Here is a 17,604-nt window from a genome sequence, read left to right on the forward strand (position 1 = left end):
TTGTATGTCACTGCAAGGAAACAACACCAGTGGTTACTGTACAGTTCAGTATTACATGCTGGTAAATGTGAACTTTTATTTCTGAGTCAGGAGACTGTGACAATTGTACTTTGAGATAGATTGAAAATTTTCTTTTCTTTTAATTTACAGTGGGTTTTGAGTCATTGAGATGTACTGGTTAGGAAGGATTATTGAGCTGATTGTATGATGACGCTGAATCACAGACTCTTCATGTTGAATTGTCCCCGCACTTATCCTCCTCTTAGTAATTATGATTAAGCTTCTTCATAATTACATTTTTAATAGCCCAATGATGTCATCAGTACTCAATGTTTAATATTTCTATTCAAAAAATTACTGGAATGGATACACCAAGGAGAATCTTCATCAGAATTCTTTGATTTTTTTTAAAAAGGGCTGTGATGGTGAATATCATGACTTGTTTTTTCCATTGTTGATTCAAGAAAACATAAATGGGCATATAATTGGCAAATTAATTTCAAAAGAGATAAGTGTGCGATATTACGTTTTGATGAGAAAAATAAGGAGGTCATGTATTACATGGAAAATAATCTAAATGAGGTAGAGGAGCAAAGGAATTGAGAGTACAAATACACAAATCACTACAAGTTATGACACAAGTCACTAAGGCCATAACAAAAGCAAACCAAGCACTAGGGTTTATTTCCAGAAGGATAGAATTGAAAAGTCATTAAGTTATGCTAAACTTTTATTGAGCTTTGGCTAGATCACGCTTGGAGTACTGTGTGCATTCTGGTTGCCATATAAAAAGGATATAGAGGTACTGGAGAAGGTGCAAAAAATACTTACAAGCATGATAGCAGAACTGTGAGGATATACCGATTAGGAAATGATATACAGGCTGGATCTGTAGGCTGTGGGGTGACATAATAGAGGTCTTTAAAATTATGAAGGTTTTGATAGAATAGATAGAGAGAGAGTGTTTCCATTTGTGGGGAAGATCAATATAAGATAGTCACCAAGAAATAAAATAGGGAATTCAGAAGGAGCTTCTTTACCCAGAGAGTGAAAACATAAGAAAAGACAAAGGAGCAGGAGTAGACCATTCGGCCCCATCAAGGCTGCTCTGCCATTCAGTACAATCCTGGCTGATCTACCTCAACTCCGATTTCCTGCCCACTCCCCATATCCCTTGATTCCCTGAGAGATCAAAACTCTATCAATCTTAGTCCTGAATATACTCAATGATGGAGACTCCACAACCCTCTGGTAGACAATTCCAAAGATTCACAATCCTTTGAGTGAAGAAATTTCTCCTCATCTCAGTCTTAAATGATCGACCTCTTATCCTGAGGCCCCGTGTTTGAGATTTCCCAGTTAGGGAAAACAACTTCTGTTTTGACCTTGTCAAGCCTTTTAGAATCTTGTATATTTCAATGAGATCACCACTCATTCTTCTAAACTCCGGAGAGTATAGGACCAATTTACTCAGCCTTCCATCATAGGACAAGCCTTTCATCCTAGGAACCAATCTAGTGTACCTTTTGTTGTGCTGTCTTTAAGGCGTATATCCTTCCTTAGATATTGAGACCAAAACTGCACATAATACTCTAGATGTGGTCTTGCCAAAGCCCTGTGCAATTGTAACAAGACTTCCTTATTCTTGTACTCCAATCCCCTTGCAATAAAGGCCAACATGCCATCTGCCTTCCTAACTGCTGGCTCTTCCTGCATGCTAACTTTTTTTGCTCCTTGTACCAGTACACGTAAGTCTCTCTGAACATCAATATTTAATAGTTTCATGCCTTTTAAGAAAATTCTGTTTTTCTATTCTTACTATCAAAATGAATAACCTCACACTTTCCCATACTCCATCTGCCACCTTGTTGCCCACTCACTTAACCTGTCTATTATCTCTTTGCAGCCTCTTCGTTTCCTCCTCACAGTTTACATTCTCACCTAACTTTGTATCGTCCGCAAACTTAGATTACTCTCGATCTGTGCGTCTAAGTCATTAATGTAGATTGTAAATAGCTGAGGCCCAGCACTGGTCCTTGTGGCACTCCACTAGTTACAGCCTGTTGACTTGAAAATGCCCTGTTTATCCCTACTCTCCGCTTCCTGTCTGTTAACCAATCCTGCATCCATGCTAATATATTACCCTCAACTCCATCAGCCCTTATTTTGCATATTAACCTTTTGTGTGGCATCTTATCAAATGCCTTTTGGAAATCCAAGTATACTACAGCTACTGGTTCCTGTTTATCTACCGAGTTGCATCCTTCAAAAACTCTTAATAAGTTTGTCAAGTACGATTTCCCTTTCATAAAACTATAGAGAATGTGGAACTTGCTACCACATAGAGTAGTTGAGCTGAATAGTATGGATGCATTAAAGCGGAAGCTAGAATAAGCATATAAGAAGGCAATAGCCAATTATGATAGTCAGTTGAGGAAGGATACAAGGAGGCTCAAGTGGAGCATAATCTTTGGCGTGGATTGATTGGGCTGACTGGCCTGTTTCTGTGCTATATACTCTATGCAATTATTCAGTCATAGAGCTAAAACATCTAACCTTACAAGGGCCTGAGCATTCCCAGCCTTACCTATTATGTTCACAGACATACTGGTTAGGGGTGGGGTGGTGGAGAGAGTGTGGGTTGAAGGTTGGACTTCTGCCATGGGGATTTAGTAACTAACCATGAAGTGGACCCAGTCCCTGGGGTGAATAATAGTGACATATTTGATCGCTGTGAGAATATATGTGCAGTTTTTAGCGAGAGAATAGATAAGCTGCCGATGGCAGGAGCATACAGCTGGGCACAGAAACTCAACATAATGTCTTGGAATAGCAACGTTTGGGATTAGCCTTTTTTTTTTAACTCTTTCTGTTAACTTGGGAAATGTGTCTGCCAAATTGTAGCTTGTCTCATATCCTTGTACCCCAATACATGTATTACACCCAGTTTCCTGTGTAAGATCATTTAAGCTACAAGACAATCAAAGGAATTCCTGCAGCAAAACAGAACGCTGTTATTTAAAAGCAAAATACTGGAAATCTGAAATAAAAACAAAGTGCTGGAAATACTCATCAGGCCACACAGCATCTGTGGAGAGAGAAGCAGAGTTAATGTTTCAGGACTGTGATCTTTCATCAGAGCTGGCAAAAGTTAGCAAAGAATTAGGTTTTAAGCAAGAGAGGTGGGGAGGTGGGTGTTGGTGGGGAAGAGAATGAAAGGAAAGGTGTGTGAAAGGGCAGAGGGCAGGAGAGATTAATTAACAAAGCTGTCATGGGACAAAGGCAAAGAGCGTGTTAATGCTTGTGGTGAAAAACAAAACATTAGTCCAGAGAGAGTGTTAATGGCAGAGCAATGAGCAACTCTGTCCACATTAAAGAACAGGCACGTGGTGAAAAGATAAAATAACAACAAAAAAATTAAAATATTTTAAAAAGGCCAGTCATGCTCTGAAATTGTTGAACTCAGTGTCGAGTCCACAAGGCTGTGGAGTGCCTAATCGAAAGATCAGGTGCTGTTCCTCTAGCTTGCGTTGATGTTCACTGGAACACTGCAGCAGGCCAAGGGCAGAAATGTGGGCATGAGAGCAGGGGATGTGTTGAAATGGCAAGCAACCGGAAGCTCGGGGTCATGCTATCGGACTGAGTGGAGTAGAGCATGGCTACCCGACCCGAACCCAACAACGTGGTCGGGTCGCTCTTCCGGGTCCGGCATTTGGGCTTGGGTCGGGCCGGGTTGGACACATTCTAACAGCCTTGTGTTACAGTTGTGTTAGTGTAACACTGGAAACCGCAGATCTTTTGAAGTGTGCTTCTTACTCTGCTTGGTATTTCAACTTACTGTGTACTAATCAATAAACGGTTCTTGTGTACATTGTAGCAGAACTCAGCCCCAGGCTCATAATAATCTGGTTAGCCCTTTCCTGATTCTAGGGGTGTTGAAGGTCTTTGCCGTTTTAATCTTAATGAAATATTTACAATGTAATCAGTTGCTGCACTGTTATGTAATAAGATGTTTTTAATGAGTTCTCTTTTTCATTGACACAAATTAATTAATTAATGAAATTAAGAGGCATTTTTTATATACAAAGCTGGACATTAGTACTAATAGTTGATATATAATTTTGAATATATTTTAATTTCTTAATTCATGTGACGACACTAAATACGAAGCAGTCTTAAATCAGTTAATATTTTTGTTTGTAAAATCTGACCGACCAGATTAAAATATTAAATCAAGGAGAGACATTTCAAAGATTACTGGACTAGTAATCCAGAGGCCTGGACTCATGATCCAGTGACAGCCAGCTTGTCAAGGCGGGAAACACTCCGCACTAGTCTGCAGTGAGTGATTCCATCGAAGGTACAGCACAACCTCTTTAATATGGGAATGTATATTTTATAATAATGAATCAATCAGGACCTTCCTGGTCTCTGTATCTCAGCTGCTCACTGGATAAACTTGCAGCAGGTATTTCAACCTGTAAAGCAGGAGCCTAGGTAATGTATAATATTTTCTGAGCCTTCAGGCAATGCTGTGTTTATTTTAAGCAACACAGATACTGGTAAAGTGTGGGACAACCTGTCTGGGCACAACTCCATGGGTTTCTGTTTAACTAGTGACCAAGCAATCACTAACTTCTATGGTAAAAATCTTCGGCTCACTACCTCCAGTACGTGGCTCCAATCTTAATGTATTTTTTAAACAACCTTTCAAGTCCAGTTGCAGTTTATCTGCACAAGCATAAAAAGTGAAAAACGGAAGCTAGGTTAACTGAACATTCCGGTGGTCAGATCGGGCGCGGGAAAAAATGAAAGGATTCTGGCTGGGTCGGGCTTGGATCGGATGTGATTCTGTCGGGCTCGGGTCGGGTTTCATTTGCAGATCTGAGCAGGCCTTTAGAGTGGAGGGTGTTGAGCAAAGCGGTCACCCAATCTGCGTTTGGTCTCCCCAGTGTAGAGGCGCTCGCATTGTGAGCAGCGAATACAGTATACTAAATTGAAGGAAGTGCAAGTAAATCACTGCTTCATCTGGAAGGAGTGTTTGGGGCCTTGGATGGTGAGGAGAGAGGAGGTAAAAGGGCAAGTATTACACCTCCTGCGATTGCATGGGAAGTGGACGAGGTGTCCGGGGTGATGGAGGAGTGTACCAGGGTGTCGTGGAGGGTATGATCCCTTTGGAATGCTGCCAGGGGAGGGGAAGAGAAGATGAGTTTGGTGGTGGCATCATGCTGGAGGTGAAAGAAATGGCGGAGGATGATCATATGGATATGGAGGTTGGTGGGGTGGAAAGTGAAGACATAAGGAACCCTGTCGCGGTTCTGGGAGGGAGGGCGAGGGCAGAAGTGCAGAAAATGGGTCGGACACGTTTGCGGGCCCTGTCAACCACAGTGGGGGGAATCCTCGGTTGAGGAAAAAGGAAGGCATGTCAGAAGCCCTATTGTGGAAGATTGCATCATCAGAACAGATGCGTCGGAGATGGAGAAGCTGGGAGAATGGGATGGAAACGGTGTGAGGAAGTGTAGTCAAGATAGCCGTGGGAGTCGGTGGACTTATAATGTTTAGTTTATTTTAGATATACAGCACTGAAACAGGCCCTTCGGCCCACCGAGTCTGTGCCGACCATCAACCACCCATTTATACTAATCCTACACTAATCCCATATTCCTACCACATCCCCACCTGTCCCTATATTTCCCTACCACCTACCAATACTAGGGGCAATTTATAATGGCCAATTTACCTACCAACCTGCAAGTCCTTTGGCTTGTGGGAAGAAACCGGAGCACCCGGAGAAAACCCACGCAGACACAGGGAGAACTTGCAAACTCCACACAGGCAGTACCCAGAATTGAACCCGGGTCGCTGAAGCTGTGAGGCTGCGGTGCTAACCACTGCGCCACTGTGCCGCCCTACTGTATATTAGTACACAGTCTATCCGCAGAGATGGAGAGAGAGAAGTCAAGGAAGGGAAGGGAACTGTCAGAAATAGACCATGTAAAGGTGAGAGAAGGGTGGTAATTGAAAGCAAAGTTGAAGAAGTTTTCCTGTTTGGGGCGAGAGCAGGAAATGGCACTGATACAGTCACCAATGTACCGGAAAAAGAGGTGAGGGAGGGGGCCTGAGTAGGACTCAAACAAGGACTGTTCGACATATCTCCCAAAAAGACAGGCATAACTAGGACCCATGCGGGTACCCATAGCAATGCCTTTTATTTGAGGGAGAAGTTGTTCAATGTAAGAACAAGTTCAAGTTCAGCCAGGCGGAGGAGGGTGGCGGTGGATGGGGACTGGTTGGGCCTCTGTTCAAGGAAGCAGTGGAGAGCCCTCAGACTGTCCTGGTGGGGGATGGAGGTGTAGAGCGATTGGATATCCATTGTGAAGAGGAGGCGGTTAGGGCCAGGAAACTAGAAATTGTCGAAATGACATAGGGCGTCCGAAGAGTCACGGATGTAGGTAGGGAGAGACTGGACCAGGGAAAAAAAGATAGAGTCAAGATAGGAAGAAATAAGTTCAGTGGGGCAGGAACAGGCTAAAATGATGGGTCTACCAGGACAGTCCTGTTTGTGGTTTTTGGGAAAGAGGTAGAAGCAGGCTGTCTGAGATTGTGGGATTATGAGGTTGGAAACTAGAGGGAAGATCTCATCTCCAGAGGTCAGTTTAAGTCCTGGAGACAGTGGCTTGATGTTCGGTGGTAGGGTTATGGTCAGGGGAGATAGAAAGAAGTGTCTGAGAGTTGGCATTCAGCCTCTGCAAGGTAGAAGTTGATACGCCAGACAACAGCACCACCCTTGTAGGCAGGTTTGATCATTATGTTGGAGTTAAACCTGAGAGAACGGAGTGCAGCAAGTTCAGTGGTAGATAGATTAGAGTGAGCGAGGGGTGTAGAGAAATTGAGACGGCCAATGTCATACCGACAGTTCTCAATGAAAAGATCATGAGTAGGTAACAGGCCAGAGGGAGAGGTCCGGGTGGAGGGAGAATACTGGAGGTGGGTGAAAGGGTCCGCTGGTCGGAGGGAGGATTCCTGGTCACAGAAGTGAGCCAGAAGGTGAAGACGACGAAAGAAGAGCTCAACGTCACGCCGAGCACAAAATTCATTGAGGTGGGGGTGTAAGGGAATAAAACTGAGTCCTTTGTTAAGTACAGATCATTCAGCGTCCGAGATGGGAAGGTCAGAGGGTATTGTGAATACACGGCAAGGGGTCAGATTAGAAGAGATGGGATCAGAGGGAAGTGAAGGGGAAGAAGGATCTTTCCTTCCCCTCCCCTGTTAGCATTCTGAAGGGATTGTTCCCTCCGCGACACCCTGGTCCACTCCTCCATCATCCCCAACCTCATCACCTTCCCATGCTGTCGCAGGAGGTGTAATACCTGCCCTTTTACCTCTTCTCTCCTCACTATCCAAGGCTCCAAATACTCCTTCCAGATGAAGCAGCGATTTACTTGTGCTTCAATTTAGTATACTGTATTCGCTGCTCACAATGCGGTCGCGTTTACATTGGGGAGATCAAACACGGATTAGATGACCGCTTTGCGAACACCTCCGCTCAGTCCTAAAGCATAACCCCAAGTTTCTGGTTGCTTGCCATTTCAACACAACACCCCGCCCCGCTCTCAGGCCCACATTTCTGCCCTTGGCCTGCTGCAGTGTTCCAGTGAACATCAAGGCAAGCTCGAGGAGCAGCACCTGATCCTTCAATTAGACACTACAATCTTGCAGACTCAACATTGAGTTTAACAATTTCAGAGCATGACTGGCCTTTTTTTATATTTTTCTTTTTTTTATTATTCTATTTTTTCACCATGTGCCTGTTTTTTCATGTGGACAGAGTTGCTCATTACTCTGCCATTAACACTCTCTCTGGACGAATACTTTGTCTTTCACAAGCATTAACACACTCTTTGCCTTTGTCCCATGCTAGCTTTGTTATTTAATTTCTCCTGTCCTCTGCCCTATCACACACCTTCCCTTTTATTCTCTTTCCCATCAAACCCTGCACCGCCCTTCACTTGCTTAAAACCTAATTCGTTTCTAACCTTTGCCAGTTCTGATGAAAGGTCACAGACTTGAAACATTAACTCTGCTTCTCTCTCCACAGGTGCTGCCTGACCTGCTGAGTACTTCAGCACTTGCTGTTTTTAGAACACTGTTAATTGCCTGATGTCACTGAACTGTGGCAGAGCAGAGCTCCATCATGTCCCAAGGGGGAGCACTTTGATAGTACATCTATTTTTGTCATAATTTTAAATAGAACAAAGCAAATTTAAAATTAATTTCAATTGGACACTGCAGGATTTGATTATATCTTGACCATGAAATTTTTTTTATTGTAACTCGCATACAACTTACTTTGAATGGATCACTTATGTTAGTGGTGCCCTCCTCTTGGGGAATGTGCTAACAGGGCGGAATTTAATGTGGCTCTCGGGAGCGGGTTGTAAGGTGGCAGTGGACCATAGAATCGGGAGGGATGTGCTGGAGCAGAACCCTGATGGCATGAAGTTGGGTCTAAATTCTACCAACGGTGGGAAACCTCCAAGGTGGCACTGCCGCTAAGATGTGGCAGGAAGGCAATTGTGCCTGTTGTGCAGGTAATTAACTCTCATTTAAATGCAGCCAAATGTGATTTAGTGCAGAGTTTCGAATTAAACAAGTGGCGCACGGGCCGTCAAATCACCGACTGCTGAAAACTGGCGGCACCAAGGCAAGGCCTCAGGGTCGCCTGTGGAAGTCAGCCATATAATAGCTGGCTTCACTCGTACTTCTCATCGGTGGAAGAGAGGGAAGAGGCCATTGTCAGAGTGCAGCGGTAGGCCTCTAAGAGGGGGACAGGAGCCTGGCGTTAGGCTCAGAGGAGCTGAGGGGCAACATCCTGGTTTTGGGCTCAGAGGAGCTGAGGGAGCAGATTGTGGTCATGGCCTCTCAACAGGGCACGCATTGGGTCATTTCTGCTAGGTCTAAGGGGAGTGACCAGGGCAGGGCCCTAGGGCAGTTCACGATAAAGGAAAAGTCCAACAGCCAATTGATTCGTTCACCAGGTCCTTCTGGACCCCTGTGCAGAGGAAGAGAAGGGCAGATGCTGGAGGCACCTCTGCGGCAGCAACAAGCGGGCCAGCCTCTGGCTTGGTAAGCCACAGAAGGGCGCATAGTGGACTGGCAGCAGGCAGCTGCGCCAAGACAAACCATATCGTGGCTGACTGTGTTCCAGACTTGCCTCAGCTATCTGCAGATGTCAGAGTGACAGTGTCAATGAAGACTGTGGCTGTAGAGGGAGGCCATCGCCAACCTGTGCACTAATCTGCTGGATGAGCTGCAACCCGTGATACTCTGACCCAATGCCTGTGGAGCTGAAGATAACTGTTGCATTGAGTTTTTACTCATCCGGCTCTTTCCAGGGATAGGTGCAGGGTCTCCCAGGCAGCAGTTCATCGTCGCATTAAGGAGCAGACCAATGCCTTGTTTAAGAGGGCCAGCACCTTTGTGTGCTACCAGACCAACCCTGACAGCCAGGCAGAGAGGTCCATCCGCTTCGGTGCCTTTGCAGGATTCCCCCAAGTGCAAGGTGTAATCGATTGCACCCATGTGGCCATCAAGGTTCCCACAGACCAGCCTGTGGCCTTCATTAACAGGAAGGAATTCTACTCAATCAACGTTCAACTGGTCTGCGACCACTGAAAGCGCACACTGCAGGTGTGTGCCAGATTCCCCGGGAGCAGTCACGATGCATATGTACTTCAATCCCAGGTGCAACAGCTGTTCCTGCCTCTCCCACACCTTCAGGAATGGATCCTCTCACCTTGCAACTGTTGTGTTGAGCTCATGGCCAAGGCAGTGGTATGCAGGTCTGCATGCATCTGCTGGATCTGGCTCTCCATGAGAGTCGCTAACCTCTCGATGGAGGAAGCCATGCAAACACATGCCTGAGACATGGCAGCATCCATGGCCTAGATGGATTCCTCCATCGTCCACACATGGCTGCGCATAGCCTCTGGCAGCTCTGCCAGATGTTCCCCTATCTGTCACTGCAACATCATTAAGTTCTGTGTGGACAACACCAGAAGCCCATCATCAGTCTGGGGCTCAGCATGGGCCTGGCTTCCCGCAGTCCTCCACCAGCTGCTTGGGCACTTCTGTGCTGTGCTCAGCAGCTTGTGACCCAGAGTCTAATCATGAGTGCATACCCACCAACGTGAGAATCTCTGCGCTGGTGGTGCGGGAGAATGGTGTGAAGCTGCACTCTGAGGAACCCTCCTCCTCAGAGGTGGACTGCAAGGCACCAGTCTCAGTGGTTGACCACCTTTGTGGAGTGCAGAAACTTGCGTGAGAGAACACAAACAGTGTGGGGTTAGAGCTTCACTTCTCTTCCTAACCATGCCTGCAGTGAATCTCCATTTGTCCAGTGGGAGAAACATGAGCTCGATGCCTCCACATTCCCTTGGTTCACAACTCCAGTCTCGCCATCCGCAATCGCCCCTCCGCCCTGGGCTCCCGCCAGTGCGAGGACTTCCTCCGCTACAGATGTCAGCGCTCTTACGTGGGGCACTTCACCATCGGTTTTGGCCCTCTCTTTGGTGTTGTGGGCTGATTTCTCCTGCAGGCAGAAGGAAGAACACTGAGTTTCCACTTAAAGAGCAGCACAATACTTATGCTGCTGGTATCCCTCTGGCCCATGATGGGACTCCCGGATATCTGTTCCATATGTCTACTCTCAAGGGACATGGAGGGGGTAAGCAATGATAGATGGTTGGCTCTCGCCCAGATGCAGCCATGCATCAGGTAGCTATTGCTGGCGCTCCCCAATGCTAGCACCTGGTTGGTTACTCCGTCCCCATGTGGCGATCCATCCCGCATTGCCAATTGCAGCCCCAACAAGATCATCAGTATGTAGGACTCATTCTGGCACAGGAGAGGTCATTTGAGCTATTTGCGCTGCATCCAGGATTGGGGGGACCCAACGGCTCATGACCTCTGTTGCTATCTCTGTCCAGGCTTGCTTGGTCAGGCGGGATTGTCTCTACTTGCCGTCCCTTTGGAAGAGTAGCTCCCACCATTCCCATGCAACCTGGAGAAGAACCTGTAGAGCGGCATCAATAAACCATGGGTCCACATAGTGTGATTCTTCTGTCATGTCTCATGGACCCTCTTGGCTGTCTCCTTGACTGACCCGTCGAGCAGCTATCCTTGCTCGCGGCGATGGTCTGCCCGCTGGTCCCGGTACTCAGCAGGGCCCTGCCCGCCTGTCCTGGCACTCAGCAGGGGTCTACTCTCTTGTTGCAGAGGCCCACTTTGGAGCAAGTTCCCTTTTAGGATTGTTGCTGTGCCTTTTGCAGCTTTCAAGGCAGGACTGACTGCAGGTCTGAACGCCTATCAAAATGGCGCCAGCACCTGCCTCTGAATCAGGTGACGCTGAGATCGACACCTCGTGGGCCCGCTCCCATGACGCCATTGCACAGGCCCTGCACCTCCAGGCCAGAAATTGGCTGTCCGCCGCATGATTGCAGTCTGCTGGGTGCATTCCTTCTGTGCGGCGAAGGCGTCCACTTCCAGGTCCATCGCCAAGATCCGCCCAAGCAAATTAAATTCAGCCCACAGTGTGTATTTCAGTATGGTGGCATTGGACTACTTGAAATAGTCTTAAACGATAATGATGTGGGAATTACTAACATTTGAAATGGAAAGGAGAATGTGACGGGTAGCCAACCTAAGCTCTACTGCAGAATTTCATGATGGTTAATTGTTACTTCTGTCTCATTCATTTCATATTTAAAGTTGCGAGTTTCACTCTGTAGAAGATCTGCTTATGGAAATTGCATTTTGTGCCTTGAACACAAGTTAAAGGTGTTGGGAGTAGGCCTCAATTAAATTGTTTGCCTGATTTCATCAACTTCTTGAGAAGTGTAACTATTCAAACTATTTCCCATGGTAAATTTCTGTTTACATGGCATAATTTCTTTTGCAGAATCAAAACATGCTTCCCAAAAAATACTTTGAAATTGACTTTCCAATGATTGTCATGAGAAAAGTACACTTGATCAAGTAAGTTCCTTTGATTATTAAATCACCAGCTTCATTTGCAATTTTAAATTTCTTCCAAGAGTGAGTAGGACAGATGAATTGGCACGCATAACAATGTATCAATGTGATATGTCATGGAGTGATGAAACCTGGTTCTCCGCTTCCCAGGGGTACTGGGTGAGGGATTATTAAAACGTGGTTTAAAGATGTAATTCGGTCTCCATGTTAAAGTCATACGTTCTGCATTTTACTTTCTTCTATAAATTCCTACGCCTTTGTAAACTTGTCTTGTAATTACATGCTTCCACCATTGGTGATACTGAAGCATCTCCACCGCAGACAGGATGTCATTACAGTATGACAAATTTATATAAGCAGTTTTCATTATATGTTCATGAATTTATAATGAAATATGTTGACAGGAAATGCATGCAAATATAACATTTTTAATATATAAAAAGTTGCACCCAACACTGGTACATGGGAGTCGCCAGCATTTATATCTCTCCAGTCTGAAAAACATCTGTTAATCACGATGATTTTCTAATCAACTTCACATCCATACTACCACAATCCCTTTAATATCGTATACCTTAATTTTTATCAACAGGCCTCCATATGGCACATTATCAAACATCTTGTGTACACAACACCCACCTAATTTCTTCAAAACAACTCTACTAAATTCATCAAGACACAACCTGCCTTTTACAAATCCATTCTGGCTGCCCTTAATTAGTCCATATATTTGTAGGTGAGAATTTTTTAGCTTATTGTGACTTCTAGAAGCTTGCCCACTGTCAATGTTAGGCTGACTAGTCTGTAGTTAGTTACTTAGTATTGTATTGGCAACCCCTGATATAACTTCCATAATCCAATGAAAGATTGTGATCAGAGCACCTATTAGGTTTCAAGATTTTTGACCTTTTCTTTTTTCACAGAAAGGATTTTGGGAGTAAGTTGTGTTCAAGTGTTGTGTTTTAAAACAATGAATTTGCACAAGTTTTTAAAACCAGAGGCTGCAGGCATTGAAGATTGGTATTAAAGACAGATGACCCAATTTGTAGAATGTCAAACGTGGTCTGTTTCAAACTGATGTAAGTGCCAGTTGCAATGAGGGACTGATTACACAAGAAAGAACCACAGTTGGGCACAGCTACCATATTTTGACTGAGATCAGTTACATTATAGAGACAGCAGTACACAAGTGCGATATCTAAGCATAGACGATCTGTTGTACAAAACAATGAAAGAGCAGTACTTAGGCAGCATGCACATGGATAGAGACAGTCATGATCATTATAAAAGAATGGAAAAACAATAGCCTTGAACTGAGATGAGGGTGGGTGAAAACATAGTTTAGATTTTATTGTTTTATGCAGACGGTGGTCAGTGTATGGAATGGACTCCCAAGGATGGCATTGTGGACTGATTGTATAAGGAAGTTGGTTAAGTACCTGACCAATTGTTACTAGGAAATATTGCTGTATTCCAGCAACCAGCCTAGAATCATAGTCTCCACACAGTGTGCGGGGCTAGTCCTATGTCATCTGCGCATCTGCAGCAGGCATGCTTTCTTTGGGTTTTTATTCATACCTGTGTCATGGCTCGTCCAGTCGTTCTTTAGTTTCTCATATCCACTGTAGCCTTGGGTCTTGAAATCATGTTGCAGGCTGTTGAGTCTGGGGTGAATGCTTGCTACACCTCATTAAGTATAAATAAATAAATGTATGTATAAATAAGATAAAGCCAAAGTTCAAAGACTGGCTGTTCCTTTGCCTTTTAGTCACAGAAAATCTGAAAACCAAATAGTTATGACTTGTAGTTGGCAGCAAGTCTTTTCCCAAAGCCCAAGAAACTAATTGTCAGTGGAGAGGGACAACGTACTAGGGTGCATTGCCAGGTTTTGAGCCTATAAATCAGTGGGACAGATTAGAATTAATATACTTCGTTAATTTATTTCAGTACAGCTGAACCACCATTTCCTAAGGCTATTAAAGGTTCTTCAGGCAAACAAGCATCACTTTGGCCAGTAGAATTTTCAATTGTCAGCACAGATAAAGTACAAACAAATCAAGTAATGATTTTAATCATTACCCAGATGTTTCCACCAGATGAGAGAGTCTGGCATTCTCAGGGAAAGAAGCAAGGAACTAGTAAGCCATATTTTCTGGTACTCTACACATGAAGCCTTCCATTATCTGTTTTTGAAAAAATAGTGAGATATAAAGCAGAGGATTACACACCAGTTAGTTTAACATCAATAGTGGGAAAATGTTTTATTCTCCCCGCTGTACATTCCTAGTCCTGTATGAGGTGACATTGTCAGAAAGGTTCCCTCTCCTTGGGCACTGTCCCTCTCCCTTTCAAAGGCACCTTCATTACCCCATTCCCTTAAAAAGAAAAGTCAATCCAGTTCTGTCCTGTCCAATTATCACCCCATTTCAATCTCCTTTTCCTCTGCAAGGTCTTTGAACACGTTATCTCCCAGTACTTGAACCCTCCTGAACCAATCTCCAATATTTAACACAGTTGATCATGACATTCCCCTTTGAAGAATTGTTGTTTGGCTAGCTAAATTCTACTGATTCATTGAGAAAAATTGTGCACACTGCACATTCGCAGACTGCAAAATATGATTTTTTGGAGAAGTTGGAACATTAATAAAAGTATTAAGAGACAGTGGATAAATGTACTAAAACCATATTTTGGACAATTAGAAATTTTAGTTACTGAGAGAGAAAGACACATTTTTCAAAGAATCTTCAGTGATTCAATTTGTCCATTTGACAAACTAGGATTATGAAATATTTATATAGGATATTTCATTTAAAATGTTTATATCCAGATTTCCCATTGTAATTATTTGCATAGGAAAGTTCCGTGTTAACTGTTGACAATGTTATAGAAAGTAACATTTGTGGACTGGAAATTACTGCAATATGGTTTTTATTATACAGATGGCATATGAATAAATATAGTTACTGACTAAATGGAAATTAATTTAATGACTTTTTTCATTTGCAGTATAGTTTGATTCAGGCAAGTCACTTCAATTTTTTTATTCGTTCGTGGCAATGCCAGCGTTTATTGCCTGTCCCTAACTGCCGTTGAAAAGGTGGTGGTGGTTCTTCAACTGCTCCAGGAGGTATAGGTACACCTACAGTGCTGTTAGGGAGGGAGTTCCAGGATTTTGACCTGGCAGCATTGAAGGAGCAGCGCTATAGTTCCAAGTCAGGATGGTGTATGACTTGATGGGCAACTTGCAGGTGATGGTGTTCCCATGCGTCTGCTGCCTTTGTCCTTCTAGGTGATAAAGGTCGCGGGTTTAGAAAGTGCTGTTGAAAAACCTTCGTGAGTTGATGCAGTGCATCTTATAAAATAGTACACGTTGCTGGCACTGCAAGCTGGCAGTGGAGGGACTGAATCTTTAAGGTAGTGGATGGAGTGCCGATCAAGCAGGCTGCTTTGTCCTGGTTGGTGTCGAGCTTCTTGAGTATTGTTGGAGCTGTGCTCATCCAGGCAAGTGGAAGAGTATTCCATCTCACTCCTGACTTGTGCCCTGTAGTTGGGATGGGATTTGGGGAGTCAGGTGGTGGCTTAACAGAGACATACCACCATCTGACCTGCTCCAGTAGCCACAGTATTTATATAGCTGGTCCAGTTAAGTTTCTGGTGGATGGTAACCCTCAGGCTGTTGATAGTGGGGGTATTTAGCAATGGCAATGCCGTTGAAGGGCAGATGGTCAGATTATATCTTGTTGGGGATGGTCATTGCCTAGCACTTGTGTGGCACGAATGTTACTTGCCACTTATCAGCCTAAGCCTGAATGTTGTCCAGGTCTTGCTAAATCCAAACATGGACAGCTTCAGTTCCTAAGGAGTGGCAAATGGTACAGAACGCTGTGCAACCATCAGCGAATATCCTCACTTCTGACCTTCTGTTGGAGGGAAGGTCTTTGATGGCTAAACTGAAGATGGCTGGGCCTAGGATACAACCCTGAGGAACTCATACAGCGATGTCCTGGGGTTGAGATGATTGGCCTCCAACAACCACAACCATCTTCCTTTGTGCTAGGTACGACTCCAACCAATGGAGAGATTTCCCCCGATTCCCATTGACTTCAATTTTACTAGGGCCTTTAACACCACACTCGGTCGGACGCTGCCTTGATGTCAAGGGCAGTCATTCTCGCCTCATTTCATCTATGTTTTATCCAAGCCTGTAATGAGGCTTGTAGCCAAGTGGCCCTGACGGAAATCAAACTGAGTGTCCATGAGCAGATTATTGCTGAGGAAGTGCCACTTGATAGCACTGTTGACGACACCTTCCATCACTTTGCTTATGATTGAGAGTAAACTGACAGAAGGGTAATTGGCCAGATTGGATTTGTCTTGCTTTTTATGGGCAGGACATACCTGGGCTATTTTCTGCAGTGTTGGGTAGTTGCTAGTGTTGTAGCTGTACTGCAACAGTTTGGCTGATGTGCAGTTAGTTCTGGAGCACAAGTCCGAGAGATGGTAGAGTCCTGTGCCGTACCATCTTAAGCTGCTTTATCAATGATCTTCCCTCTATCATAAGGTTAGAAGTGGGGATGTTCGCTGATGATTGCACAATGTTCGCCATTCGTGACTCCTCAGATACTGAAGCAGTCCGTGTAGAAATGCAGCAAGACCTGGACAATATCCAGGTTTGGGCTGATAAGTGGCAAGTAACACTCGCACCACACAAGTGCCAGGCAATGACCATCTCCAACAAGAGAGAATCCAACCATTTCCCCTTGACAATGGCATTACGACCACTGAATCCCCCACTATCAACAACCTGGGGGTTACCATTGACCAGAAACTGAACTGGAGTAACCATAAAAATACCGTGGCTACAAGAGCAGGTCCTGCGGCGAGTAACTCACCACCTGACTCCCCAAAGCCTGTCCCCCATCTACAAGGCACAAGTCAGGAGTGTGATGGAATATTATTCACTTGCCTGGATGGGTGCAGCTCCAACAATACTCAAGAAGCTCGACACCATCCAGGACAAAGCAGCCTGCTTGATTGGCACCCCAGCTACAAACATTCACTCCCTTCACCACCGAAGCACAGTGGCAGCAGTGTGTACCATCTATAAGATGCACTGTAGCAATGCACCCAGGCTTCTTAGACAGCATCTTTCAGACACACCTAGAAGGAAAGGGCAACAAATGCATGGGAACACCACCACCTGCAAGTTCCCCTCCAAGCCACACAGCATTCTGACTTGGAACTATATCCCTGCTCTTTCATTGTCGCTGGGTCAAAATCCTGGAACTCCCTTCCTAACAGCACTGTATGTTTACTTACCCCACATGGTCTGCAGTGGTTCAAGAAGGCAGCTCACCACCACCTTCTCGAGGGCAATTCAGGGTGGGCAATAAATGCTGGCCTAGCCAGCGACACCCACATCCTTTGAACGAATAAAAAAAGTCTTCAGTTCTACAGCTGGGATGTTGTCAGGGCCAACAGCCTTTGCTTTTCGCAGTGACTTCAGCAATTTCTTGATATCACATGGAGTGAATCGAATTGGCTGAAGACTGGCATTTGTGGTGATGG

General features: G+C 44.8%; 1 protein-coding gene across 7 annotated transcripts in view; it reads left to right on the plus strand.

Annotated features, from left to right (window-relative positions):
* Window positions 1-17,604, plus strand: part of lcmt1 (leucine carboxyl methyltransferase 1) — an 83,870-nt gene that overhangs the window by 24,106 nt on the left and 42,160 nt on the right. For all 7 annotated transcript variants that reach the window (XM_068056005.1, XM_068056002.1, XM_068056006.1 and 4 more), the window contains exon 5: window positions 11,960-12,036. In XM_068056005.1, coding sequence (XP_067912106.1) covers window positions 11,960-12,036 — 77 coding nt within the window. The remainder of the gene's footprint in view (window positions 1-11,959; window positions 12,037-17,604) is intronic.

This window comes from Heterodontus francisci, chromosome 24 (assembly GCF_036365525.1).
Source record: "Heterodontus francisci isolate sHetFra1 chromosome 24, sHetFra1.hap1, whole genome shotgun sequence".
NCBI lineage: Eukaryota > Metazoa > Chordata > Chondrichthyes > Heterodontiformes > Heterodontidae > Heterodontus > Heterodontus francisci.